The sequence below is a fragment of the Prinia subflava genome, chromosome 9, assembly GCF_021018805.1.
Source record: "Prinia subflava isolate CZ2003 ecotype Zambia chromosome 9, Cam_Psub_1.2, whole genome shotgun sequence".
Classification (NCBI taxonomy): domain Eukaryota; kingdom Metazoa; phylum Chordata; class Aves; order Passeriformes; family Cisticolidae; genus Prinia; species Prinia subflava.
Genome location: NC_086255.1, coordinates 17,468,041 through 17,480,043, shown reverse-complemented (window position 1 = coordinate 17,480,043; position 12,003 = coordinate 17,468,041). Strand labels below are relative to the sequence as shown.

General features: G+C 43.0%; 1 protein-coding gene across 2 annotated transcripts in view; it reads right to left on the bottom strand.

Moving 5' to 3' along the window:
- The window catches only part of VSTM4 (V-set and transmembrane domain containing 4), a 32,697-nt gene extending 22,770 nt beyond the window's left edge, over positions 1-9,927 (bottom strand). The window contains exons 1-2 of one of the 2 annotated variants that reach the window (XM_063405699.1): positions 8,766-9,927; positions 3,268-3,666 (exon numbers count right to left, since the gene is read on the bottom strand). In XM_063405699.1, the coding sequence (XP_063261769.1) occupies positions 3,268-3,666; positions 8,766-8,820 (454 nt within the window). In that variant the 5' untranslated portion in view covers positions 8,821-9,927. The remainder of the gene's footprint in view (positions 1-3,267; positions 3,667-8,765) is intronic. The other variant, XM_063405698.1, reaches the window with a different exon arrangement.
- Positions 9,928-12,003: the final 2,076 nt, after the last annotated feature.

The following is a 12,003-nucleotide window of genomic DNA, read 5'->3' as shown; positions in this document are numbered from 1 at the left end:
GATGCTGATATTTTTTATGACATCAGATTAGATGATGTCACTTATGCCAATTCCATGGGTTTTCTTCCTTTAGCAATCACTGCAAAGAAATGGGAGTCTGGTAATGTCCTCCAGATTGCCAGTGAGGTCTGAACCTCCAGGAGAGCTTCATGTGGCAAATCATTAGAGGACAAGATCTCACTGGCAAGGGAATTCATTAATGAGTGCCCTGCAGGGATGTGAAGCGTGGGGCTAGATCAATGGATAGAAAACTTTCAGGACTAATGAAATCTTCTCTTCAGTAGTGATGGGAAGCTCATCCTGAATATCTTAACAAATTACTCATTTGTTACATGAAAGCATCACATGGGTAGATCTTTGGCAAGTATTTCAGAATAACTTCCCTGGAAAAAAGGGCTTTTGTTCATTTTGGGAAAAAAAACCACTTGCATTCCTGTATCTTGCAACATTTGTACTGCTAGAACATGCCACATGCAACTAATATTTAAGAACTCAGCCTTTCTCCTATGGGAAATTCTGATAAATAAGCTTCCCCACAAGACAGATTGTTGTGATCATCTATTTGTTTTTGTTGTCCATGCAAGTAGGATTATAGTTGGACTGCCTAATTTTCTATGTTTGTCCTCCTACAAGTAAAGGACTTGGACTGTAAATCATTTGGAACGTGTATTGCTCTTCCTAAAAGATGCGTGGTTTTCATGAGGGATTGCCTGATTGTAAATTATGTTTTTGGATTGCTGAATACTGTTCTGAGAAGAATACTGATTATTTTGAGTTTTCTGATAGGAAGGGAGTAGAAGAACCTTTTTTTTTTTCTCTGATAAACTAGTTTTTTGTGTATTCTCTATGATAATTAACTTGGTTATAGGGCTGGCATTGATGACACAAACCCAAGAAAGGAGGAGTTGCCTTTAATGAGAACATGGGGGAGAGGGAAAAGGTTGACCTTGTGTTAGATAGAAGACACCGCGTGGCTGGATTAGGAGATTCTTCTTGGCAACACTGGCACATGGATTTCCCTTGGTTTCACTAAAAAGATTTAACAGTAGCCTCCTATAAATGCTATCTCATGTATTCACAACACTGAAAGGGGCAAACTGCAACAGTTCAAATTTCAGGTGGACCTTCTGAAAACACTACAGAGTTGCTGTAGTTGACATGAGTGCAGGAACAGAAAACTCTAAGGACTCCATCTCCACAACAAGGCTTTCTTTCCAAAGAAATGTATTTTACCCCTAAAGTAGAAGTCAGATATGTACATAAAATTTAACTGTCATCATTACACAGTAAGGAACTGTAGCCTGTAACTCAACTGTTTTTCTGTAAGTCCAATATGAGTATTTGTACAAGTTTATGTGTTGCAACAAAATGTATTTGCAACTTCTTAATGACCTATGCTAATTTACATAAGCAAACTTGCTAGCAAATAACAAAATCTGAATATAAATTAATAGCAGTAGATATCCAGCTGTCAACTTGCTTCAAGAGCAAGTTCCATTTTGAAGAAGCAGAATTATCCTTTTCTTTTCTCCCTGAAAATCTGTCTTGCACAGTAACTTCCTCTTCCTGTGGATAAATCTAAAAAAAAAAAAAAAGAGGAATGTTCTGTTTCTGCCTCTGCTTGATGTGAAAGTTTTAAGAAATTTGCCTGGTGCTTTAGCATAACAATACTATTTTGAATTTGGACATAACTGCAGATGCATTACTGGAATAAAATGTTAGGCAACACAGCAACTGTGATGTGGTGGAACACAGCTACATTATTTGATAAAGCACAAGCAATACAACTTAAGTGTCCAAATTCTTCAGGCAATTTGTATTGCTCCTTTTGTTGCATCCTGGGTCTAACTGTAATATAAGTAAATCCCTTTGCAGTGAAAGTGTAACTGACCATAATATAAAATACAAAATGTGTTTGGAATAAACTTTTGGGAAAACTGGAAACTATCAGTACTTGGGAGAGAGTTACCTCCCCTCTCAAGAGCAGCAGGTACTGTACACTCAGGGCACATTAGCCAAATGCTTGCAAACGTGGTCCTTTGTTTCCAGTCAAGAGGCTTTACATGGTAAAACAGTTGCTATGACATTTAAAGATATGCAGTATTTCAAATATCTTTTGGTATCTTTAATCTGGATTTACAGTTAAAATAAATATGCCTTTAAGGGGCCAGGGTGGTTGTGATGTTTGCCTCAGCTCCCCCCAAGCTGTCTACACCCCTGTACAGGCTGGCCAGCCTTCCTCCCTCATCTCAGGCTCCCTGCTCTGCTTTGTGTCATTTGAAGTGGAGAGCAGCAATACAGCTGAGACAGTGTGAAAATGATGAAGTCATAAGGTCTCAAATCCCTATTTTGATTATAAAATATTATTTAAGGACTGGACTGAAAAATTATGGATTTCCTTCTTTTCAGTAACTTCATTGATCTGAACTCCATAGTTTAGCCATGTAAAGTAATGAGAGGTTTCAGTGTTATAATCAGCAATAGCCTGAGAAGCTGTGAAGGATGTGGAGTGTCTCTTTGTGAGGAGGGATATGACAGGTGGTGTGACAATATTTTATATTGATTTTTCTTCTGCTACCACTTACTTGGAACATGCAATTCCCTCTCCAGGAACTCCTGACAATCCATGTGCTTCACTACAGGCATTCAGGAACTTACATCATTCACTGAACAAGAAAACATTCTACACTGCTTTCTGGCATTATCTTTAGAGTTGTCCCCATGAGAAATCAACTTTTCTGTTTGTAAAGACACAAGCAAGGGGGTAGTTTGCCAGCTAGCACTGATGGCACCACTGCTAAGCAAAACCACCTCTTCAAAGGAGTCTGTTCTCAAAATCCAGCTTCATCCATCTCTGAAAGTGTGGGTGTGGTGGCACAAGATTTGAGCTAATCCACCCCAAAGAGACTGCTTGTTTTCAACTTGGTTCATGTCTGCCACTTGTTGACGGTCATTTTAACCAAAGTTCAACACCAGCAGGCTGGCCATTGCTGTTCTAGCTCTGCTTTCTAGCTGCAAGTGGTAGAAACAATAGTACTGAAGTGACAGTAAAAGTGCTACTTACCAACTGCTGCTAGACCAGAACTAAGAGCAAGGGAAACACCAAGAGAGGCAAAACGTAAACTGAGTATTAGGTTTTCTTCTCCTAGCCACAGATTACACTCAAAAAAAATCTAAGTTCAAATGTTTTATGGATGAATTTACAAGAAAAAAGAAGGGGTCACAGGACAAGAAGAAATTATAGACTTAAAATCAGTAATCTCTCACCTCTTATTTCAGTAGCTGCTGTACCATTTGACCATGCTGTCCACTTATTTCTGTGTTTGCCAATTTCCTGTACTTTGCATATATAATGTCCTTGATCTGTTTGCTGAAGACTTAAAATAAGAAACTTGTACATAGTTCCCTGTTTTTCTTTAAGAAGATGAAGTCTTTGCTTGTGAAAATGATGAGTATAATTTCCATAATACTGGACAGACCCAAACTTTGTCATTTTGATCATCAGATGCTCCTGGGCAGGTGATGCAGCGAAGACCCACCGCACAGCCAGCAAATTGTCTGTCTTCCTCTTTTGAGAAATGTGGCAGTAAAGGGTAGCATTATCCCCCTCGGAGTATTGCACTGTTGGTCCAGGAGAGACCGTCACATTTAAAGCCTCACAAACATCTGTAAAGGAAAGGAAAGATGGTGAGAATCCTCCATGCTGGCACAACAGCACCATGATCTGTCCCAGCAGGCAAGCCCACAGCAGGGAAACCGATGGTACCTGTTTAATTTGCAGCAATTTAATGACCTTGTAGAACCTGACATCATCTGCCTCTGTGAATGTTAAGGATGGCATGAGGCCCTGCTTCAGTGAGTCTGCTCTAGCATTTTTTCTGTCACTAATCAATAACCTAGAGCTGACATTGCTACTGTCACAGGACCAACTTCAAGAATCAAGACTTTTATTAGTCTGAACAGTTTTGGAAAGCTGTTCTGTGACCAGCTCTTCCAATGGCTTGCATCCTTCTTAGGACTCCCAGGCCAAAGGGTTTCAATAGCCAGTTTATGCTCATTTGTTCCTGTGCCAGCTTTAAGCTTAAAATAGTGTTTTCTTCTCTAGAGCTTACTTCCTGACTTCACATACAAAGCAATTATCTGGCCTCAGCCTTGGCTTTGTTGAGCTAAAAAGACAAGCTCTGTTAGTTTCCTCTGGTAAAGTCGTGTCTTCCCCATTCATCCTAACAGCCCTTCTTTGCATTGGTTACAGTTTAAATTTGGGGTTTGATTGTAATTAAATTTTTTTAATGTCACTAACTGCAGTTTTAGGCAGCATCTAGAAAGAAGTTCTCCAATGTCCTGTGGAACACTCACAGTACTTCTCAGATTTGACTGGGATACACATTGCCTGGTATATCCCAGAATTATCTTGTCTTTTTTTCATGATACTTTCACATGTGATTATATGCCAGGTTATAAATAAATAGCATACTTGGGTGTTTTCCCTCCTTTGTCACTTGCGGTTCAGTTACCAGTGTACCAAAGAAATTCTTACTAATCCCCAAGTATGTGAATTTGTTGTACTAAATTCTGCTCCACCTTTGTTTACCCCACCCCCAGTTTTTCCTGTGTGCTGTCCTTGTCTTATGCTGATTTGATAAGGCCACAGTTTCAATGTGCATGCTTCTACTTCTTTTAGATATCGTTTGTGCAGACCTTACATCACACTGTTCTCTAGATTATCACTGGAAGACCACTGAATTGTCCGTATCTTACAGTTCCCCATGTCCTCTGTTTTAAGTAATGTTCTCCTTGTCATAATCAAATGGTCATCTCAAACCTGGGTTAAATCCATCAGACTTTTTTATCTGACTACAAATTTAAGTTAATCTGACATTATTTCCATGACAAAATATGACATGAGATCATATTGGGACAAATGATTATTCCATTGTTCCATTAATTTCTGATTCTTGTCTTTAATGTTCTTCATCCTAAACCATCATGTAGACCAGTTCTTTGTCTCTCTGCTTTACTTCTAATAACAGCAGTATAGGTGAAGGCTGAAAAAAGTGTCCATAGCTGTTCATTAGAGGAAGATTTCCCTTTCCTGACCTAACTGATTTATACTGAACTGATTTTCTGAGGCATGGGAATCAACACTCATTTTATTTCCTTCCTAATGCACATTAAGAATGTCCTGATTAGTCATATCAGAGAGTGATCTATTTTTGACCAATGGTGTATTGTGGCAGTGTGTTCCCTAAATGACTTGGGATGTGTAACCCACGGGTGTGAGGGCATCCACTACAGAAGAGAACCGAAATCCAGCAGTGAGCAAGCCCTGCACTCTGCAAAGCATGACACGTCCTCTAAACTGTGAACTTCCTGTTGTGTGAACACTGTACTGTACTCAAATCCTAACAAGAACTGCAACTCTGGGAGAACGATTTTTTCATTTCTGGACACTTTTCTAGCACGTCAGCAAGGAACATTTTAACAAAGGGGATGAGCATTTTGGCAGAGACTATTGTCTGACATCAGCTCCTGAAACACAAACATATATTTATCTTCAAAATAAGCAAGTAAAGTATTTCCATTCTGTTTCTGAAGGAGTTTTGGAGACAGAGACACTGGTTTTATGGTCCCAGTGAAGCAGTGAAATGAAGCAGTGAATTATATCACCTTACAGTAAATCCACTAAACTAAAGAAGTTGCATTGCAACTGTTTGAGAAGAATTCTGAAAATTAATAGTATGATAATTATTTTGTGCCACTCCAGTCAAAATATCTACTGAAGGGCATGTTTATTCCAAGTAGACAGTATTTTTTTGTTATGAAAGAGAAAATATTTTGTATAAAGAACAGTTTGGCTTTAAAAAAAAAAACTCTTGAAGAAACTACAGCTAAGCATGGATGAGGTTATTGATAAAATTATTTGTGCATTATTTTTGAATCTGTAACTCATGTAAATGCCAAAGAAAGAGGTTATTTTGGATTGCAGAAACCATATAAGCAGAACAGGATGTTGAAATTTAAAATTAAGGCTGAATCCCACCAAAAGCTTTCCAGGCATGGAAAGCCATTTCAGTTATTACTCTCTGGACTTATCAGCCTTGGTGCTTTACCGGCAGAAGGGAAGCCAGTAAATGGCTGTCTCTGCCATCAAAATAAGATTAAATTTTGAAGGTTGTGCTGCTTAGTAAATAAGGAATAACTTTGAGATTTTCAACACTTTTTGGGGTCCTCAAACGTACTTAGGCAATAAATGTTTAATAAACCATTTATAAAGTTATGGTTTGGGTAAATTAAAAACAAAGACCTTTTTCTACTGAAATTATGAACATGTCGTGAAAACTATAAAGAAAAACAATTATGTCATTTTCCTGACATGTGCATTTCTGTTTTGAAAATTCTGGCTAGGAATAATTGTGAAACAGAGTCTCAAAATAAAAGGCAAGAAAGTCATTGCTTAATTTCAAACTAGGCAGAACACAGTGCCAAGAAGTACCCAGGAGAAAATACAGAGGAAGTCAGATATGGTGATGATGGAAGCCTCTGCGAGAAGATAAAGCAGCATTGTACATGGAGACTCTGATCCCTTTCTAGCTGTTTACACTCATAAAAACATTGGTATTTTATACCTAAGGCTTCTACTTTTCCTCTGGGGACATGCCTTTTTATAGGGACATATCGAATTTTGCACCCTTCATGTTTCTGATCAGTGGAAATCTATCTCCTTATCTTCCTTCTCTGGCTCCCACTAGTACAGCTGCACAAGTACAGCAGTAGGGAGCATTCTGGAAATCTCACGCTGCTTTTACCATGGTATCAGCACATGTTGAACAGGGTCAGGTGATGCTTTATATAAAGCAAAAAGCAGTATCTATTTGACTTTATCCTACTAGTGCCATTGGAGGAGGAACAGTGGATTTTGAAGGAAAAAGTTCATTTACCTCCTATGTGGAAAGGAAAACCCTTGTTCAAGGCTCTCAGACACCAGTGAACATGTTCCTCCTGCCTTTAGCAGGCACTGGTCAGCCCCAACATGAGGTTTACCCTTGTAATGGGCTCCTTGCCAAGAGCAGGAGACTTCACAACTTAAGAGCAGGCTTGTGTGCCAACACAGCACTGAATTTCTAGACTTCAGATTGCTGTTTCAATCACTAAAATCACTGTTTATCTTCTTCTGCCTTCCTGGTATAGTATGATGTACCCGTTCAGGTGGACCTCACCACAAGAGTTTCAGTCTTGTTTCTGCTTGGAAAGGGAAATTATTTATAGAAAGGGGGAGGAGAGAAAGTCAGAGACTTGGTGATTTCTTTGCAGTCTGCTTAACCATCAAACTTCTCTCCTTTTTACAACGAGCTTGCTTAGTTGCTCCCATTCCAACATTTTAGCTGTTTGCTTCTCTGGTATGTTCCACCAGCATGTCTCAGTAGCCTGTGGAGTCAGGAAAGGTGACTGCTGCCCAAGCCGTTTTAAAAAATCCCACTTTGCAAATAGCCCACGTCTACTTACACCAGTTCAAGTCCAAGAATTATCCAGATTTGAACTTTGCTGTCTGCCACATTACACAGCAAAACACCTCAACAGCACTGTCAGGAGCACCAAACTGTACTTCTAGCACCAGAAAGTTGTTTATGCCAGGGCCTCTCCCCTCTGTCTGTGCTGGAAGTGCCAAAGGACTTACAGTGGCCACTGGCTCCTTACAGTGGGGAGCAGTTTCAGCATGGCTGTGGTTCTGTGGGAGAAGCCCAGTTACTTCAGGTGAGAGAGGAGTGTTGTTGTTGCTGTGCACAGCTGCTCACAGCCCAGGTTTAGGGCTGCAAGGGCTGATAGCTGGAGGACTGGGATATGTGGGGGACTAGAGGGGCATGCAGCTAGGGGTGGTTACCTTCTGATCTCAGCTTTGCATTACCAGAAGCATATGGGATGGCTTTGATCTGTGTTGAAGTTCGTTCAGTGAAGCTACACTACTATCAAAGCCTGCCTTAGTTTGATTTCTTTACAATTAAAAGAGCAGATGAGCCAGGAAGAAGCAAAGCTCTTTGTTTAAATGAAAACAATTAGGAGCTGGCTAGCAAGAGCACCAAAAACCAACCAGCTGTTTTCAGTTGAACAGATCTGTCTGCAAGTTTCACAAGTCAGAGGCTCCCGGTCAGAGAAAGCTTCTGCATTGACTAAAGATGGACTTGAACCAAGCCTGTGCCTCCACCAATCTCCTGCCCTTCTGGAGCGGGGCTCAAATTCAGCTCTTCCATCAGCCCTGAATGAGCAAGGCTTCCGCAGCCCTCTAAGCTCACTGCACCTGGAAGTTCAGACCAGACTCTGCGTCTGCTCTGCGGCTTCAGGACACACAGCGCTGTCCCATACACCTTTGTTTTGGGAGGCACACAGGTCGTACAGGGAGGACGCTTTTCTCAAGTGACCTACAGGTTCCATTTCCACCTGATGCCGACGGGACCACGGCACCTGTGGGAAAAAACAACGCCAAATCTCCCTTTGCTTCGGCTTTGCCGGGCACAGAGGACAGCCGAGGACCCACTTCCATGAACTTGCACGGAAGGGTTTTCTTTTCTGGAGGGATCCGCTGGCTGTGAAGGGGCGCTGCTGCCGGAGCCCGGGGCAGGGGCCGGGCTGGCCGGGGGGCTCCGGTGCCGACCCGCAGCTCTCCCCGCCGCCCGTCCCGTCCCGTCCCGTCCCGTCCCGCCCGAGCCCGGCGCTGCCGCAGCCCGCCCGCTCCGCGCTGAGGGCCCGCGGCAGGGCCGGGTCCCGCTTACCTGGGGCCGAGGCCGCGGCCAGCAGCGCGGCCAGCGCCGCGGCCAGGAGGCGCATGGCCCGCGGGGCGCCGCTGCCGTCCCCCTGTGCCGAGCTGCCTCCCTCCTCTGCTCTGCTCCCCGGCCTCTCGCCTCCTCCCCGCCCGGTCCTTCCTTCTCCCCTTGCTTTTCATCTCCTCCCCTTTCTCCTCCTTTTTTTTTTTTTTTTCCGCTTTCTTCCTTCCCTCCCTACTCCTTTGCGCTTCCCAGCGTCCTGCCCCCGTTCGGCTCTCCGCTCTTTCTCGCCCCCTTTCCCTGTCGTTTCTGTCCACACCGCGCCTCTAGGGTGGCATCAGGGCTACACAAGGATGCACCATCTCCAAACTCCGCGATCCTCTCTGGAGGATCACACACACCCACCCCTTGCCCATGGACACGGATCTGTGTCGATGGGAAATGAGAAACTCCCTCGCTCCCCGAGTACAGAAAACCTCTGTATGAGCAGCTGAGGCAGCCCGGCGGCTGTGGGGTAGATTGCTGGGATGGGGAAGGCTGTATTAAGCGTCCTCTCAGGTTTCCTGGATGTGTTGGCAATTTTGCAGGCCCTCATGCCCATTCCACTCATCCCATTCCATAACTGGAACAGGACCACCATTCCCTGGCAGTTCCAGTTCACATTATTTCCCATTCCATGGGTTCAGGTGGTGGCAGCGGGGACAAGGAGGTCTGGCAGGCAGGAGTAGCCCATCAGCAGGCATGGGGATGAATGCTGCAGGCATTTAGGACACCTCTGCACACTGACACACTGACAATCAACCTCTCTAAAACCATCCTCAGTTAATTGATACAGTAGCTTAAGGTGCATCACCCCAAGGTTACCGTCCTTGTCTTCACAAATGGTACTGCAGTGCTGGGCCAGGATGGACAAGGGAAGCTGGCACCTTGCAGTTCATTCCTGCCTTTCCCCTGTGCTCCTTCGGAAGTGTTTATCACTTGAAAGCCTACAAATCTCCCCAGATATGGATTTAATACTTCTGCCTGCAGGTATGATGGGTTATATATTCAGGTTGCATGAAGTATGGATTATATAAACACATTGGCATTCCTGCTTCCCTGGATAGGGCAATTAGTACGGAATTAGCTACTCCACCCCTCTCCTAGTAATCACTTAGGCAGGAAAATACATGTCTGCTTTTAAGCATCACAGAAACTCAGCATTTGCTGAATCTGATCCTTATGAGACTGAAATCTGCCTTTAAAATCTTGTAATTTGTTTCTGCCAGGGAGAGACTTTTGTGTCCACAGCAAACACTTCTCACAAGAGAGTGACAGGTCTGGATTATGCACAGAACAATCAACAGATTGAGGAAGCAGAAATAGTTTTTAAAATTTATACTGCCTGGATGGGGGAGGGGGGATAATTAAAATTTATAGATTTAACACAGCAAAGGGGAAATCCTATCAAAGAGATAAGCTAATTCAAAAACACACAGACAAATTCACAAAAAACATTCTACCAGCAATTATGTAGTTTGATAGTCCTGATGGAAACTCCATTTCAGGAAGTCCTTGGACTGCTAATAGAGAGGAAACCAGGGATGACTGATTTTGCACACCCTTCCAAATCATCTGCTCCTCTCTGTTGCTTGAGAGAAGATAGGCTGGATGGACATCTTAAACCTTCTCATGTAAGGCTCATTCATGGCTCATTCATGGCTCACTACATGTCTCTCATAAACTCTTTCAGCCTACTCATGTTTTAATGGCATGTACAAATTACTCATGTAAAGACATCAGTAAGGACTGCCTAAGGTCTCCCATGAGTGCTTGGGCCCACAGAGGTGAAATATGCACTGTAAGAATCAGTATCAATGTTTGTTGTTTGTCAACAGTTCCTGTTTGCACCAACAGTTCCTTTAATTGCATCAAGAACCCTAACGAGCTTTGGCACAGAACTAGATCATTTAACTGGGGAGAAGGCTTTATATAATGTATTTGCCTATGATAGAAGACAGAAGAGTCAAAGGCGCATCTGGACTTCTAAAATCTCTCGTGTCTGACAGTTTACTGAAAACATACTCTCTGTTTTGATCTTGTGATCTCTGTATTTTTGACAGTTCCCTCTGTGTTTGGGTTCTCTCTTTGGTGTAGAATCACTTTTACTGCTCTGTCTTGAAAGTTCTTTGACAACATAAAAACATTAAACGTGATTCTTATTCTTAAAGTTTACATTTATTCTAAAGTTCCAAAGGTACTTTTAAAAGTAGTCTAGGCTGAAAATCTTTTTTACTTGTCATTGCATAAATGAGCTCAGATGATGCTGCCTTTTTAGGTTTTTGCTAAGGGACAGCTTTTCTTTGCACAGCTAGAACAGTACCTGTAGATCTATGTACACATCTCTCTCTCTCTAAATTGTACTGCCAGCAGCACTCATCAGGTAACCCAGCACCTAACACATCTGAGTAAATCTACCTTGTGCCAGTCTCTTAGGATATACTCATGAAGCAGTTCTCATGGACCTGACCCACTAGTCAGGCTAGTGAGCTGTGGACAAACATAAACTTCTGGCCTCCCATCTTCCCAGGTTTGATGCTGATTTGTTGGATGACCTTTTACAAATATGTTCTCACCTCTGGGCTGCAGGTGGGTGAAATGCAACCTTCCTTTGTCCCTGTGTTAGAAGGATTTGCTATTGGAATTGGGGCAATCAGCGTGAAAGGTGGCAATTGTATGATTTGCCTTTCTTTGCTCTTAATATCTTACAGCCCTTCCACTCATTTGTTGCTGCTGAGAAGTTTCTGCTTTTGTAAAAAGTTTTTTCAAGACTTTTGATGTCCCTTACCTGATACCATTGCAATTTACCCATGCACCAAAGATCCCAAAGACCAAATGAACATGCAGTGCAATTCCCTTTTTCTCTTCTGGCTGTCTGTGTGAGACAGTGCACCCCCTGTGCTGCTCTGCAGTGTGCTGACGCACACAGTGGAGCCTCTGACCCGCAGGATACGGCTCTCTCCGCTCTGGCAGCACGTATGTGGCCTCGTTTCCTGCTGAATAGGTCTGCTCTGAGCAGAAAAGTGCCTGATCAGCACTCCAGTGCAGCTGACACAGCACAGCCTGCCTGTTTGCAGAGCCTGGAGCCCCTCTCTCCCCAGGGCAGTGTTATTGAAATCATCAGCTTTAGCCGCTGGGTGAGATCTGCTGTGCAAATCCCCTTTGCCTCTCTGCAAAGTCACATCTGTCAGGAGAGGTAACCACAGCC